We start from the raw sequence: 16,170 nt of genomic DNA on the forward strand, positions 1-16,170 counted from the left end.
GGTGGTGACAGAATTGTCTGGCCCTCGAGCTTTTTGACTTGCTGTTATGACGGTGGTCGCGGTTGTCGTAGCGCCGTTCTTCGCGGCGATTATTATTGCGACTGGTGGTCAGAGCAAGTAGGCCAAACAACTTGGTCGTTAGCCCGAGCAGGTCGATGTCGTCGATCTGCCTCTCTTTGTAGTAGGGAAGCAGGTGACGCATCGTCGGCGTGGTCGGAGACGTTGTTGGAGTAGTCGGAGTCATAGCCAGCGTGGTTGAAGCCGCCGCCGACATCGATGAAGAAGTGGTTGGCGCAGATCGGATCTACACCTCCTCCGTGGTCGTGGCGGTGAAGCTGTTGAAGCTGACGGTGAACGTGAAGTCGCCCGCCATGACCACGAAGTCGGGGATGATGACCATCTTGTTCGTCGGGAGAGCTGTACGCACACCCCATACCTGGCGCGCCACTGTCGACGAAAGCTAGTCGGCAGTCTACCTTGGGGTATACCCACGATAGTAGTTTATCGGTAGACGGTGCGCAAACTACGAACTCGATGGTGACGCAAGACACGGACAAGCTTTTTATCCAGGTTCGGCCGCCGAGTTGGCGTAATACCTACGTCCTGCGTCTGGTTGTATTGATTTGTGTTGAGAGAATATGATGTGATGTGTATGATCTGTCCTCTAGGGGACCCCTGCCCCTCCTTATATATCCTGAAGGAACAGAGTTACAAGCAAAGTATCCTATTTGGTACAATATCTTGTAGCCTTGCGGTGCACGCCGACTAGTCGTGCGCCGCACGTCTTCATCCTGTGGGCCGAGCCACCTCTGATGGTGCGGCCCATATAGGCCCATGAGGGTATAGGGGTTTATACCCCCACACTTCTAGGCCTATGGCACCCTTATTCATGCAGCCAGCGGCCTACCCTGTGGCACCCTAGGTCACACGACTGGTGCACAGGCCTGTGACGCCCTGCCTCGCACGAGGGGCGAACAACCCCAACACTAGTCGGGCTGCCTTGTTATGCTACAAACGAGGTAGATTTTGTGCCAGCCTAGGTGGATCCGCCGGTGGAAGCTTGTCAAAGCCATTCATCTCCAGCGCCAATTCTAGGGTTTAGGTGGAAGACACCCAAACTAGCGACGCCTCCAACTGTGCTTCGACGAAGGATACAAGGAAGGAGAAGTCACACGGCTGTGGTGGGTGATGAAGGGGTACAAGGATATTTTGGTCTTTTCATATAGGATCCCTGTGCTTGTTGATGGTAGAGGTGAACAGATTGGATGGGAGGGCTAAGGAACTAAACAAATTTTGATTCAGGGCCAAATAACTAAGTTCAATAGAAATAGGCCGAGAAAGTAAGCTGGTCTTTTTTAGGGCCAAGGAACCAATTTTCTCAAGTCTTTTTACACTTGTTAGCTCGTGCTTTGAATAATGGTTATTATGGTAACCTTTTTATCTAACAAGTTTTGCCTAGTAATTTGCTTTGAAGCAAATTTGAATTAGGTTATTCACCTCCATCTAGTTAACTCAAGATCCTTACAATGGTCCTTGCCATCTCTACTTCATGTAGCTCAACCTTACTTGACTAAGCATCATCATTCATCTTCTATAAAGCATATTAATCCACAAATATTTTCATTCAATTACCAAAACCCAAATCGGTCATTCAACCCCATGACTCTACCCACGGACTGTAGGTCAAGCCTCACTGCTAGTACTCGGCTGCAACCGATGCTGGCAGTCCACAAGTGCGCGCCCCGCAGCCAAGCCAAAGGTCACCAGCGTTGTTCATCTTTCCCTACACTCACACGAGAAGCACTTGTTTAAGTTGGGACTAGAAAGTCAATACAACTTTAGGAACGATCAAGTTCCATTCTTTTAGGGAATATACTATAGGTGAGATGACTGGCCTCTGCGTGTCTTTGATCTCAACATCTTCCAAAAAGAGGTTCGTCCCCATCCCATGTCTTTTAATCCTACCAATTAAATACTACCAAACATGATTGATGATGTGGTCTTCATCTTTGTTGTGTGATGGCAAGAATAGAGTTGCTGTAGTCCAGTTCAGGTCCTAGCGTAATCAACATGATGAAAAGGTTACAACTGTACTCCTAAACCTCCACATTGCAAGTCATTAACTAAAGAACCGATTATATGAATTGTACTTCACTTATTTGTATTTTGTAAGACTACATTTGGTTTTGTTCACTGAAAAGTACTGGTGAAGTTTTATAGTTTTATATTGTTCTTTAACACCACTCTAGCAGTACTTTTTAGCAAATAAAAAATATTTTTCTCTCACAACAAATTAGCATAAGTAGTAGTAACATAAGCCAAATTTCAGTGAATTTCTGCAAAAGTTCAAATTGGTTTGCTTAGAACCAAAACCGAATGCTTAGGTCTATTTATGTGACTACAATATCGTAACATGTCTACCGTGAAAAATACCATAAAATCTTAAAATAAATATAGAAAAATAAGTATTTATATCTCGGTGAGCAGGTTTCACCAATCCAACCCGTAGCCTACTCAGTTTGTAACAAATTAGCTATTGGTCTGCTTTTTTTTTTGCGGAATTTCTATTTATCTTGCGGCAGATTTTCATTTCTGCTTTCTTGGCCAGTTTGTCCATTTTTTCTGTCGTCCTTTTTGTTTTATTGGGCCGTCCATCAGTTAAACCCTAAAGCCCATTCCAGCGTCGAGGATTCCATTGCCGGTCGCCACCATCCACACACGGCACGGCGCATCGCTCCTCTTCATCTCCACCGGACCGGCGCCGGCCTCCTCCCCCGCTTCTCTTGCGCGCGCCGGCCTCCTCCCCGCTTCTCTCGCGCGCGCCGGCACTGAAAGAGAAGGGCACGGAGACGGAGGTTCTTCCCCGACGCTTCGCTCTCTGTCCCGGCTTCTTCGGTTCTTCCCTGGTGCCTCGCTCCCCGTCCCGGCCTCCTCTCAGGCGCACCGCCCGGATCCGGCATCCCGCCGTGTTCCCGTTCCGCGATTCGGAACGAGGTTCCCGGTACGTGGAACGCACCCACGTTCCCGTTCCCCTGCTGCCAACTCCGCCGCAACCGCAACCGCAAACGCAACCACAACGCCTCCATCCCCGTCCCCGCCGCCTGGAGCGATACCGAGGCGCGGCCTGCCGCGCAAGCCTGACCTGGCGCATCTACCAGCAGCAGCAGCAGCCTCCCGAAGGTCAGTTTCACTCCCGACCCGCCACCGCTCCCCCGCTTCTCTGCTCCAGTTCTAGCCAACGGCTGGTTTCGTGCACTAGAAGAGCCCATGAACAGATTGGCGTCGTGGAGGTTCACGGCGGGCCTTACTCGAGGCGCCCTTCCTCCGTGCCGCCGCCCAATTGGCCGCGCTCTGTGCTCCGGCGCGCCGCAGGACGGCGAGATGGAGGCCGCAGTGCGAGACGTCGTGTGCTTCGGCTCCGGGAGCCTCGACGAGGTGGGGAGCAGGCTGGACCGGCTGGGCGTGGCCGTCTCGCCCCACCTGGTGGGGCGTGTGATCGACTTGTGCGGCGAGACGGGCGGACGCTCCGGCAGGAGGTTGCTGCGCTTTTTGGCGTGGTGCCGGTCCAAGCACCCCGGGGCATTGGGGGAGGAGGCGCTCGACAGGGCGATTGGGGCGCTTGCGCGGGCTGGGGACCTTACTGCGATGAGAATCGCCATTACTGATGCTGAGAAGGACTGGCGGAGGATGGCTCCCGAGACATTTTCCACCGTGGTCGATGCACTTGTCAAGGCGGGGAGGGAGGATGAGGCTGTTCGCCTGTTTAGAGGCTTGGAGCAGCAGAGATTGCTGCCTGAGCGCGGGGCCAGTGTTGGAGGTGATGGCGTATGGTCCAGCAGCCTTGTCATGGTCGAGGCATTGTGTAAGAGGGGCCATGCTCGCGAGGCACAGGGTGTTGTGTGGCACCATAAGAGCGAGCTCTCGGCAGAGCCCATGGTTAGCATCGTTGAACGGAGCCTCCTCCATGGTTGGTGCGTTCACGGGAACGCTAAGGAGGCTCGGAAAGTCCTCAATGAAATGAAGTCTTCAGGCGTTCCGTTGGGCTTGCCATCGTTCCATGATTTTCTCCATTGCGTGTGCCACAGAAACCTTAAGTTCAATCCCTCTGCCCTTGTTCCAGAGGCCATGGATATATTAACAGAGATGAGGTCCTGTGGTGTTCCCCTGGCTGCTTCTAGCTTCAACATATTACTTTCATGTTTAGGCCGAGCAAGACGAGTGAAAGAAGCTTATAGAATCTTGTACTTGATGACAGAAGGAAAAGCAGGGTGCTCCCCTGATTGGGTTAGCTACTATCTTGTGGTTAGGGTCCTTTATTTAACAGGGAGAATTGTTAGAGGGAAGAGGCTTGTAGATGCCATGCTTGAAAGTGGAGTGCTTCCGGCTGCTAAGTTTTTCCATGGTCTTATAGGTGTCCTTTGTGGAACAGAGGAAGTCGACCATGCTCTTGATATGTTCAAGCTTATGAAGAGGTGTGAATTAGTGGATGCTCGTATATATGACCTGCTTATAGAAAAGCTTTGTAGGATTGGTAGATTTGAAATTGGAAGAGAGCTGTGGGATGAGGCTACAAAGAGTGGTCTTGTATTAGGATGCTCACAAGATCTGCTGGATCCCTTGAAGACAGAGGTATTCAGACCAGTTTGTCCAGCACAAAGATTAAGCCCTCAAAACTATAAGCGTTTGGCCCGAAAAAAGAAGGTTACTGCTGTTGGAGCCAAAAAGAACATTGCTATTGCAGCCTCGAGGAAGAAGTAGGGAGTGTAGGTACTAATGAATTTGTTAGCTTGAGCAAATCTTCTTACTACTATTGGAATTTTGTGATGATGACCCGTGCTAGTTCAAATGTTTAAACCATATCTTTATCAAAAAAAAAAACCCATCTTGAGCAATTTATTACTCTTGGAATTTTGTGAAGGTGAACTGTGCTAGTTCAAATATTAAAACCATCCCAGGACTAGCAGCTATGGTAAAAGGCATGGAACCTGTAGCCTAGCAATTTTTGATAGTTTTGAAACAGCTCTCCTAAAACATTAGTTTGAAATGACTGGTAATCTGGCAGAACAGCTGGTTCTCATGATTTCAGTTTGTCTATTACATTTGCTGTTCCCTTTTTACTATTTGGCATTCTTTAATTTTTCTTTTTTTTTTACTTCATCCATCGCAGCTTTGTTTCAAGTGGTTATTAGGCTTCATGGATACGTCTCAGGAGCAAGAACAAGATTTTGGCGTACTGCTGAAGCAGGGGGCAGAAGGGGTGAGCGAATAGTCAATATGTAGTTGCTGCTTGTCCTTTTGCTTGCTTTCTAAATGGTTTCTTTGCTTCTCTGCAGAGGGTATTTGCTTCGACATTTGTGGGACGAAAATGTGTAATCAAAGAGCGGTTTTCAAAAAAGTACCGACATCCATTGTTGGACTCGAAGTTGACTCTAAAGCGCTTAAATGCTGTTAGTCTCTCTAACCAACATTTTTTTAATTTTTTTTAACATAACAACATGTTATTATCAGATTTTCTTTTCTCCGTGTGTAAAAAAAGAATCTACTTTTGTTTGTATGGGAAATGTCAATCTTGGGATGATTACCTGTTTTTTCCTTGTTTATTTATGTATATGTACAAAACAAAGAGTTCAATTTGTGCCAAAGGTATAATTTATTGTTGTAGTTATGATGAGTTAAACAGTTGTACATAACAATTGATTTTACCAAGATTTAGCTTAATATAGTATAGTATATTAGTATGGTCTTTTCCATGTGCAGGAAGCTCGGTGCATCACAAAAGCAAGAAAGCTTGGTGTTCCTACCCCAGTACTTTATGCTGTGGATCCGCTTCTGCATACTTTGACCTTTGAGTATGTGGATGGCTTGTCTGTCAAGGATATACTTCTTGGGTTTGGTTCAGATGGGGTTAATGAGGAACGCCTGAATGATATTGCCACACAGATAGGAAATGCCGTCGGCAAACTACATGATGGAGGCCTTGTTCATGGTGATTTGACCACATCAAACATGATAATTAAGAACAGTAACTATCAATTGGTGGGTACAAATACCCTTTTCGTCAACACCTTCTGTTTAATGTATTCACTTTATTGTGCTATTAAGTCAAGTTTGTGATAATCAGGATCAGCAGCACTCGACCCGGCAGAGTTGGATCATGGCTTTTGATTTATTGCAACTTCTATATGTTAATCTTGGCAGGTTCTTATTGATTTTGGTCTGAGTTTCACATCAACAATTCCTGAGGACAAAGCAGTGGACCTATATGTGCTAGAGAGAGCTTTGATTTCCATGCATTCGTCCTGTGGTGATGTGGTGAGGAGACTGCATGAATTGATATTCAAGTTGCTTTTTTCTGATTACTAGCAAATATGCACGTGCGTGTCTTTAGAATCTATTTTAAATGCAGTGAAAATATTAATTGTATTGTCAATATTTAATAAAGGTATATTTCTAGTTTAACAATTTAAAAACCTTTTCATCTTAGAGTGAGCCTAACATCTTTCTTTATTTTATGTCGGACAATTCAATTTTATTTTCTAGGGATATGAACACAAAATACCTATTCTATTTTTTCACTTTGGTTTTTTGTTCATTAAGTCATGGTACTGTATCCATCCTGATATTTTTTCTTCTTTTCTCTTTATTTTGTTTTTTTCTTTTCTCTATTTGTTTGCACGCAATAAGAAGTCTAAGAGTCAGATTTTACTTCCAAGCAAAATAAAATATGAAAGGAAAATAGGTATTCATGTAAGAAAATATGTATTCCTGTAATAAGAATAATATTTTTCATGAGTAATAACTTATGTATAGCATATTACAATACATTGAAAATTGAAGAGTTTATCTTTTCAAAATTCACTTAGCATCGTAGAAGTTTCTTTTTCTTCCATTGTTTTAGCAGTTCCCTCCTGGAAGATATGCTTCCCCTGATGATATGTTTTTTTGTTGATGTATTTTATATTGGAGTCAAAGAATCGACCTGGTCATGTAGACCCTAAACGAATACGTGCTTGATTTTTTGTTTTGTCTCGTTGGTTGCCTCTCCTCGTTTTGTTTTATATTTGTTATAAAGAGCCGTGTCACATTAGGATTCATATTCAAATTTTGCAAGATCATAGAGTCCGTTTAGAACTGTACGTATATGACGTGAGATTGAGTTATACACGTTTACATCTTATATACATGTAAGATGTAAGATCACGTATGACGGAGGTCCCCTAAAAAAACTCGCTCTTTTATAGTGTGATGATATATGCTACATTGGTTCTTTTATAGTACTAGCTATGGCCTAGGGAAATTATTCCGTAACTTTATTTTGGGGAGGCCAATGGCGTGTACGGGTTAAGGTTACCTAAGCAGCCCACAATATTGGATTGATCAATCATTGAAATTTGTGGTCAATGTTTGGTTTCATTATGCACTTGGGTCTGACTGATCTGCACAAACATTTTCGACTATACATCACAAATTAGTCCAGTTTTGCCATGAGGATTTATGATTTTTTTTCCTTTTGTTCGTGGCATCTTGTTTCCTATGGTTTCTATGCTGGTTTGTTGTGTTGTGTTGTGTTAATCATGCCTTAGCAGACTTCTGTGGGTAACATCACTGATTTTGATGATGAACCAGATGGAGAAAATCCTGGCGGCGTACAGAAAGGCTTCGAAGCAGTGGTGCTCCACCCAGAACAAGCTGGCTCAAGGTACGGTGCGGTCCTGGCCTTTGTTGCTGTCGTATGTATGTAGCTGTGCTGACGTGAGTAAATGACCTTGTTATCTACTCTGTGGAATCGAAAACTTTTTACAGTGAGGCAACGGGGCAGGAAGCGCACCATGGTCGGATGAAGTAAAATCTGTGGCATGGAATGGCTGGATGTCATTATTAGAATTTAGAAAGACGAAGTGAACGGAGTATTGCACCACCATTGGGTTGCTTGCTGTATTTTTGTAGTGGGTGAGTGGCTTTGGCTGCTGTAACGTTTGTGGATGGAAATTTGGAATTACGTTGCCCACCACCCACCAGCATTTGGTCAAGAGAAGTGGTAGAAGTTCTTTATTTATTTCTTGTGCAAAATAATAACTGGGAGACGTGCTGGTTGGTTGGGGTATGGTTAGCCTGTTACTGTTTGGGCCCTCAATTGATTTGATCACGGCAAATGTGTTGTGTTGCTAGTGCTGTGGGCAAGGGTGGGCCGAATGTGACAGTCATTGGTGGTGGGTATTTCCTTTATCGGACGGGGAAGTTGGAAATGCGCCCCCTCCTCACTCGTTTGTGAGGGCATGTGTCGTAGGGTAGGCTTTCCATTAGTAGCAAGCATGATGCGATGATTGCGTGCTGCTGATGGTGCTGGCTGCCTCGTGCCTCCCGATCACGATCATAATGTCTCCGCGGCCGAAAGGAACCAAAGGCCCCAGCTGGAAGGCGTACAGATGGACGTGTGGGGGCCAGGCCGGGCCGGGCCTAGTCGCTGCTGCGAGTGTAAGCAAGGAAGGCTGAGGCTGCTGCTGGTGGTGGTCCATGCATATTGCATGGCAACCATATCCGGCATGCACACTGGCGGACTAGTATCATGCATGTGCGACAAAAGACAGCAGGGAATGGAATGCAAGGCAAAGGAAAGGAAAGGAAAGGCGGTGTGCCGCCGAGGTTGAAGAAGAGAAGGAAGAAGAAGGCTGCATGGCGATATCACAAGGAAAGGAAAGGAAAGGAAAGGTAAAGCACAAGAGCGGGGCCCTATAGCTAGCCGGATCGTCGTCAGTTGCAGTCATCATCAGCACTACGTACGTATCAGTGGGCAATGGGCATGCAGGGTGACCGATCCGATCCATCGTTCGCTACCACTGATACTAGCGGGGCTTGTTTGACATGGCTCGATTTTATTAGTAAAGCTATTTTTTTTTTAGAAATAGCTCTATGAGCAATTTTATAGGTGAAGTTGAACTATTTTAGAATAAGTGTTTGGTAAAATAGTTTCACCAACTACTTTATGCATAGATGAAGAGAAATGAAAAAGAGTTGCAATAAGCTACTTTTTTTAGCTTCATTTTAACTCATTTCTTGTGAGAAGAGAAAAAAAAAACAGTTTTATTATTTAAAAATAAATGTTTGGGGCTCAACAGCCCGTACTCTCGCTCGATCGCTCTTCATCTGCAGCTGGCCGCTTCCGCGATCCGGTCCCGGTCTGACGGCAGTGACGAGCCTAGAGGCTACCTTGCTTAGTTACAAAAGATTTTATAAAAAATTTCAGATTCTTCGTCACATCAAATCTTACGGCGCATGCATTAAGTATTAAATATAGATGTAAATAATAACTAATTGTACAGTTTGTTTGTAATTTACGAGATGAATCTTTTAAGCCTAGTTAATTCATAATTAGATAATATTTGTCAAATACAAACAAAAGTGTTACAGTGTCTATTTTGAAAAAAAAAAATGAAACATGGCCGAGATGTAGGCCTTGTTTAGTTCTGAAAAGTGAAAACTTTTTGGTACTGTAGCACTTTCGTTTGTTTGTGACAAATATTATCCAATCATAGACTAACTAGGATCAAAAGATTCGTCTCGTGATTTACAGCTAAACTGTGTAATTAGTTTTTATTTTTATCTATATTTAATGTTTCATGCATGTGCTATAAGATTCGATGTGACGGAGAATCTTGAAAACTTTTTGGTTTTCAGGGTCAACTAAAGAAGGCCGTAGAGGAGGAGACGAAGAGTAGAGGGTCGCAGCTAGTCAGACCATGAGTCGACAACGACATATGCCTGCTACTCCGTAGCTTCTTCGTCCTCAGTGCTACCGCTAGCACATGGACAAAACATAAACATGCATGCATTTCGCAGCCAACAGACGGGCCCGCTTAAACACACACACGCGCGCGCGACGTACCACGAGTTGGCACGCGCTCCATTTAGGGCTTGTGTATAGTATCTTAAAATTCAAAAAAATTTCAAGATTTTCCATCATATCGAATTTTTAGACGTATACATAGATAACTAAATATAGTCATTGAGTCTAGTTAGTTTATAATTGAACAATAGTTATTAAATACAAACGAAAGTGCTATAGTAGCTAAAGCCAAAAATTTTCACAAACTAAACAAGGCCTTAGTTTGTGTCTAACTACGAAATGGAAAACTACTCTTACCATCGTTTCTCTAGTGACTCACCGGTACTTCATTCACAATAGAGTGTATTTGTGGTCATCAATACTATTTTCTTTTTTCAAATTATTAAAGGTGATGCTTCAATAAATTACCAATAATCTCCACCCAATATATGGGATCCACATATCAGATTATTTTTTTCTCTTTCTCTCTTCTCTCTCTAGCAGGGCATCTTACCCTGCCCCATGTCACGCCCTCTGTGACTTGGCCACCATGGTGCTCTCTTTCTTCTCTCCACCTCTTCAGACGCCAGCCATATGGCTGGCGCCCCTTCTCTAGACCTCCTCCATCATGGCTGTCGACCGCAAGCTCATCCACATGGCCATCGTTGCCATGGCATCCAACGCCACCTACCTACTATATCACCCACCCCATCGTTGCTCTCAGCCATGGTGGATCTCCTGTGCCGTGTTGTGGATAATCTCATGGAGGCTAGCATAGAGCTAGCGTGCTGAAGACAACGCTGAGGCCCTCCTCATCATGGTGACGTTGGTGTGGCATTCGTAGTGGTGTGGACGGAGTTTTGGATGTCAGCAGCGGCCATGACTCACAAATGCATAAGAGTAAGAAAAGGAGGTAGTTATTGTGAGACCAGTATAATTAGGGGAGATGCATGCAACCTCTTTATTTGACGGGAGATGAGGTGTTTTTTCTAGGGGGCAAAAACAAGATAGCTATTGAAAAAACTGCACGAGGAATAACATTACCTCATCCCAATCCCCCAATATGACAGGTTACGAGCAGGGGCGGATCTAGGATGAGATCAAGGGGGGGGGGGTCTAAATAGTGAAGATTTAGAGCTTAAGCTAGAGATTACTGGTGATTTAGGCTAATCAGTATTAATTAATGGACAAATCATGTTCATAGAGGGGGCTGCAGCCCACCCAGCCCCTCTTTTGGATCCGCCCCTAGTTACGAGATAAGGGTTGCTATATTGGTGAAGTGTTGGAGAAAGTATTCAACATATATACCATGACCAACGCCTTGTTTAGTTCCCAAAAAGTTCTGTAAAATTTTTCAGATTCCCCATCACATCAAATATTTAGACACATGCATGAAATATTAAATATACACGAAAATAAAAAAACTAATTGCACAGTTTGGTCGGGATTGACGAGACGAATCTTTTGAGCCTAGTTAGTCTATGATTAGACAATATTTGTCAAATACAAACGAAAGAGCTACAGTGTCAATTTCCTAAATTTTTTTGAACTGAACAAGGCCCAATAATTTCTCCTACAATATATTCTCGGTTATGCTATACATCCAATGCCCTAGTAAAAAGGCATGGACGATATGGATATACGGATGCATCTTTTTGTACACTTAAACGCGTACCAAAATTTGGATAATTAAGATGATGATGGTCAAAGTACCGTATAGTTATGTCTGACGTCACTGTCTGAGCCTTTTCCTGGAGCGAGGCGCCGGTGCATCGAGAGGCGCATGCATGCAGCTAGCGGTTCTCGAGTGCTGCAGATCCCGGTCGGTCGATGACCTGACGACCATCCCATTCCCATTCCCACAGGACGCGGCCGGCTACCAAAGCAAGAAAGGGAGCCGGGCCGGGCCCCTCTCTGGCAAAAGCGTACATGCATGCAAGCCCAGATCCTGTTTTGACCGCCCCCACGCCCACGGCGACACGCTCAATGCTCAAAACCACAGCACCATCATCATAACAACCCTAACCTCCATTAGCTGCAAGAAGCAACCTACGCATGCATGGCGCTGCACGCTCCACGCCCTAATTAACCATCCCACTGGGCCCTATCTACTAGTGCCCTCTACGACATGGAGTACTCCACAGTAGAGCATTAGCATCTACTACTTGCATTTCTTCTTAATCTGTTTAATTAGACGCTAATTGCATTGATCAGGATCAGCACAGAGGCATGCATGGCCGCTAGCTCCAGGCCTTTACTTTACTTGCATCTTAATTAATCTAGCTAGCTACCACATATATAGTATGCAGAGACAGAAGCCAGCCATCTCATGCCCTGCCTGCTTGCCATTCCCCTGACACATATTATGCAGTCAGCCATTCTTAACTACTCCTCATGCCCTACTTGATCCCTAAAACAGAAAGAACTAGACTAAACAACATTATTGTTTCACATTCCCCTCTTCCTCCTCTCTAGTACATACCTAATTAATGAATGTGACTCTGGTCAAAGTTGTTGCCCACAAGACAGGAGGGCTTTTAGCTAGGTTTGTTCTATACAAAGGGAGCAGCAATGCATGTTAAGGGTGTACTTTAGTAGTATGCTATAGATTTAATTAGTGAGATGCTAACGACCTGGGCGACATGTACTTTGCTGCTCTAAATCCTAGATTGACACCTTTAAGTAGACTACTAATCATGTCTAATAATGCCCACTCGTGGATCAGACTAAAAAATGTACTATGCAGTAGTAGGTATGTAGGACCCAGAGAGAGACATTCGGCATGCTGTGTAACTGTGTTTCCAGTTTTGCTTAGCCGGCAAAGGACTCTGTTTGATTCTATAGATAGTAGTTATCTGCTAATAATTATCTCTTTTGAATCCAAACAACCTACATAATAGACTATATATAGCTAATTGTTAGCACCTCAGATAACAACTATGTCACTAGTTAGACCAAATCAGATAATAGCAACTAACAGGTGGAGAAATAACAACTATCTCATTGTGTATCCAAACACCCCCCTAGCTAAGAGCAACTCCAATCCACCTCCTAAACAAGTCCCTATTCTAAATCTAGGGACTTGATTTAAAAAAATCAACTCCAACCCACCTCCTACTTGGGCTCCCATTTTCTATGCCCTCCTAAATTATAGTTTCCACCCCTCACATCTAGAACCCTTATCCTACTTGTTTGGAGGTGGGTTGGAGTTGGGTCTTAATTTGAGCTCCTACTTTTTTTATCATAGCATGTAAATAAAAATTTAAGGGTTTAATTTAGGGACTTGGGTGGAGTTGCTCTAACAGGTAGCTAGTCAATTGTTTGCCAGCTAATATTAGTTATGTGCTATTAACTAGCTAACTACTATTAGCTAATGGATCCAAATAGAACCTTAATATATATAAATTTCCAAAAAATGTCTCATAGTCTCTTGCTTGTTGAACATATATAATAATAATATTACTTGTTACTTTATGCACTCCAATTGTTTCTCAAATATTTTGGTTAATGTCAATATTTATCTCGCCACTTTCCAAACACATTTATCATTCATGTTATAAGGTTCATGCATGTACTCCCTTCGACGCAGATCCTGAAGTAATACGATCATTCCTTCATAAAAAAACTACTCCCTCCATTCTAAATTATAAGGCTTTTTGTTTTTCCTATATACATTGCTTTTACTATGTATTTAGATAGATATCTGAAGGATTATGAGGACGCTACGCTAACTATAAAACAAAATTTTTGACCTCATAAAACAGGATCAACTGCTAGTTATAGATCATGAGATTACCACTAGACGTGCAGTTGCAGCGGAAGCGACTCGATGTAGTCGTGCGTGTAGTAGCAGTGCCATGCAGTTGCGTGGTTGTCCACCACGTCAATCCCTCTCGCGCGGTTCGTCTTTGTGCTCCAGATGCAGCACCTCCGAGGTATGCCACACGTGCGGGGAAGAAACGTCACGTCTCCGGACTACTAGGTCCACGAGGAGCAATAGGCGCGAGCATGGGTGAGCGACGGAGGCGGCTGCCTAATGGCGTGAGATGACTCTGGCCGCACCCCCTCCCTCTCTTATATAGGCATCCCCTAATCAGCCCCGAGCTAGAGGCCCAATTAGAAAACCCTAAGCCTTGTCTAATTCGGGTCCAACCTAAATTAAGCTTGTAGCCCCTTAAGCGTGCGACACTATGGGTTCACGTACATATAGACATGGGCTGAGTACTCTTTACTCGCTTAATAGTTGACAACGGCCTCTAGCAAGGTATGACAACTCATATACGCACGCAAAGATCACATCAGACGAACCACTGTAAACACATACATATTATTCCCTTGCCACACGATATTTGGTCCAACTCGTAGGTTAACACTTAATCCAAGCACGGTCATGCATTTGTTGATCCAATCACTTGAGTGATCTAGTGATACCTCTCTCACATAGAGAGGAGCAAGTTCCATCTTGATTATCTATGTCTCACATTCCCGACAAATCCGAAGACCACCTTTATAACTACCCTATTACGGAGTAGCGTTTAATAGTTCCTAAGTAGGTCGTTTCACATCTCGAGAACTAATCTCAGGTCTAAGGACATAACGTACGTGATGCATAAATAGATAATAAGAACATCTCACGTTGGGTCAGTCCAGCCCCATGTCATACATATGCCCACATTATTAGTTTAACATCTCTATGTCTATGACTTGAAACATAGTCATCAACTAATAAATGTGCTAATCTAATATTCATGTGTGTCCTCACATGAACTCTGATCAGGGACAACTTTAGAATAACCATACAAGTAAAAGAGTTTTACAAACAATTCACATAATTATTAATCGATACAAGTTTGTCTATAATGGATATTCATCGAACTCATAATATATGTCATGAATACAATCGTAATATCATCATCTCTATGATTACCTCTAGGGCATATTCCCAACAATATCGTACATGGTACATCTAAGTGCATAGTAAAAACTATGTATCTAGAAAAGCCAAAACATCTTATAATTTGAAATTGAGGGAGTATTAAGTTTTGAATATGCTTGTAGCCAAATAAGCTTTTGATTTTGACTTGTTTATAAATAGGATGAAGTGAATATGGGAAACACATAAAAAATTGCTAGGCTCTTGTTAGCATGAATATTTGTTATATAGGCAAACATGATCGTTGAAGAACTACATGTCCAAAACAAACTATGCTATATCATCCTGATCTTTTGCTAACAAAAAGGAGATTCCATAAACTTATTATATATGCATCAAGCTTTTCACATTAGCATGCTTCATATTTCTTTATGTTTTTATCAATATTCTTGGTAAAAAACAAACCCTGGAGTATGTGTCATCAAGCTTTGATAATTGCTACAACCTATAGACACATTATCATAATTTTTTATATATTTATGTTCAGTATTCTTTGCACATATTATGTGTTTTATGACTTGCATTGTTTCTAGGATTGTGGTGATTTTTTTAGTTTATTGAAGGTTAATGTCAATTTAATCATCTAGTTCCCATGGTCCTTGGAACTATGATCAAGGCAGTCATCTTGCATGGCTGCATGGGTAATAGTGTTTCCTCTCTTGTATGATTTACTTGAGGAGGTTTATGTCTATGTCCACAGGGTATATATATATATAATTCATTTTCTTGCTCTCATGTAGCTTGCTTATTTAATTTTTCATGCCTATCCCATTGCAAGTCTGCAACAAGCAATGAAAAGTGTCATTCATGGGAAAACATTGCTTTGGAAAATTTTAAAATGCTAATATAAAGTGTTCACCTAATGCTAAATGCTAAATATTAGTTAGTTACCTATCGTTTAGCCACTATTCAAATTATAAATGGCAAATTAAATAGAAATGGCCTACCACAAGATAGTATTTACATGACATTTATTGGATTAGATGGCCATTTAGGCGAATACTGACAAATTACAAAAGTGGTTGATAAGTTCATTGTTTTTTTAAAATAATCTAGCACAATTATGTGCCTAAGATAATTTTGGTGCATTACAAGAGGACCTCAATCCATAGACAAGATCTATACCCAAATTGATAAAATACTACTTTGATTTTGAAAGATTCATTTGAAGAATATTGGTAACAATTTAATTCTTAATAATCCAGTTATCATTGGGGAAACAAAGAGAGATATGTAGTAGAGAGGATGAGTCTCACATCACTACATAGACATGTAGTACTAATAATGTTGGGTACCATAAACAAAAGCGGCAAAAAGGAACAGGGGCAAGCCCCAAGCCAGAACACAACGAATGCGTCGACCGAGCCCCTTGCCTCGAGCGCAACCAACACCTCTATCGAGCCCCTGGCCTCGA

General features: G+C 43.0%; 1 protein-coding gene across 4 annotated transcripts; it reads left to right on the plus strand.

The window, feature by feature from the left end:
- LOC8059455 (EKC/KEOPS complex subunit bud32) lies at positions 2,673–8,110 on the plus strand. Of its 4 annotated transcripts, none has more exons than XM_002464557.2 (7): positions 2,673–3,180; positions 5,168–5,257; positions 5,334–5,447; positions 5,758–6,036; positions 6,199–6,312; positions 7,627–7,699; positions 7,804–8,110. In XM_002464557.2, exons 2-7 carry the CDS (start codon positions 5,195–5,197, stop codon positions 7,839–7,841), a joined length of 681 nt encoding a protein of 226 aa, XP_002464602.1. In that variant the 5' UTR covers positions 2,673–3,180; positions 5,168–5,194; the 3' UTR covers positions 7,842–8,110. The 4 variants fall into 4 exon arrangements, with proteins under 4 accessions (XP_002464602.1, XP_021306843.1, XP_021306840.1 ...); XM_021451168.1 differs by lacking the exon at positions 2,673–3,180 and adding an exon at positions 3,190–4,710; XM_021451165.1 differs by lacking the exon at positions 2,673–3,180 and adding an exon at positions 4,629–4,767.

Source organism: Sorghum bicolor, chromosome 1 (assembly GCF_000003195.3).
Source record: "Sorghum bicolor cultivar BTx623 chromosome 1, Sorghum_bicolor_NCBIv3, whole genome shotgun sequence".
Lineage (NCBI taxonomy): Eukaryota > Viridiplantae > Streptophyta > Magnoliopsida > Poales > Poaceae > Sorghum > Sorghum bicolor.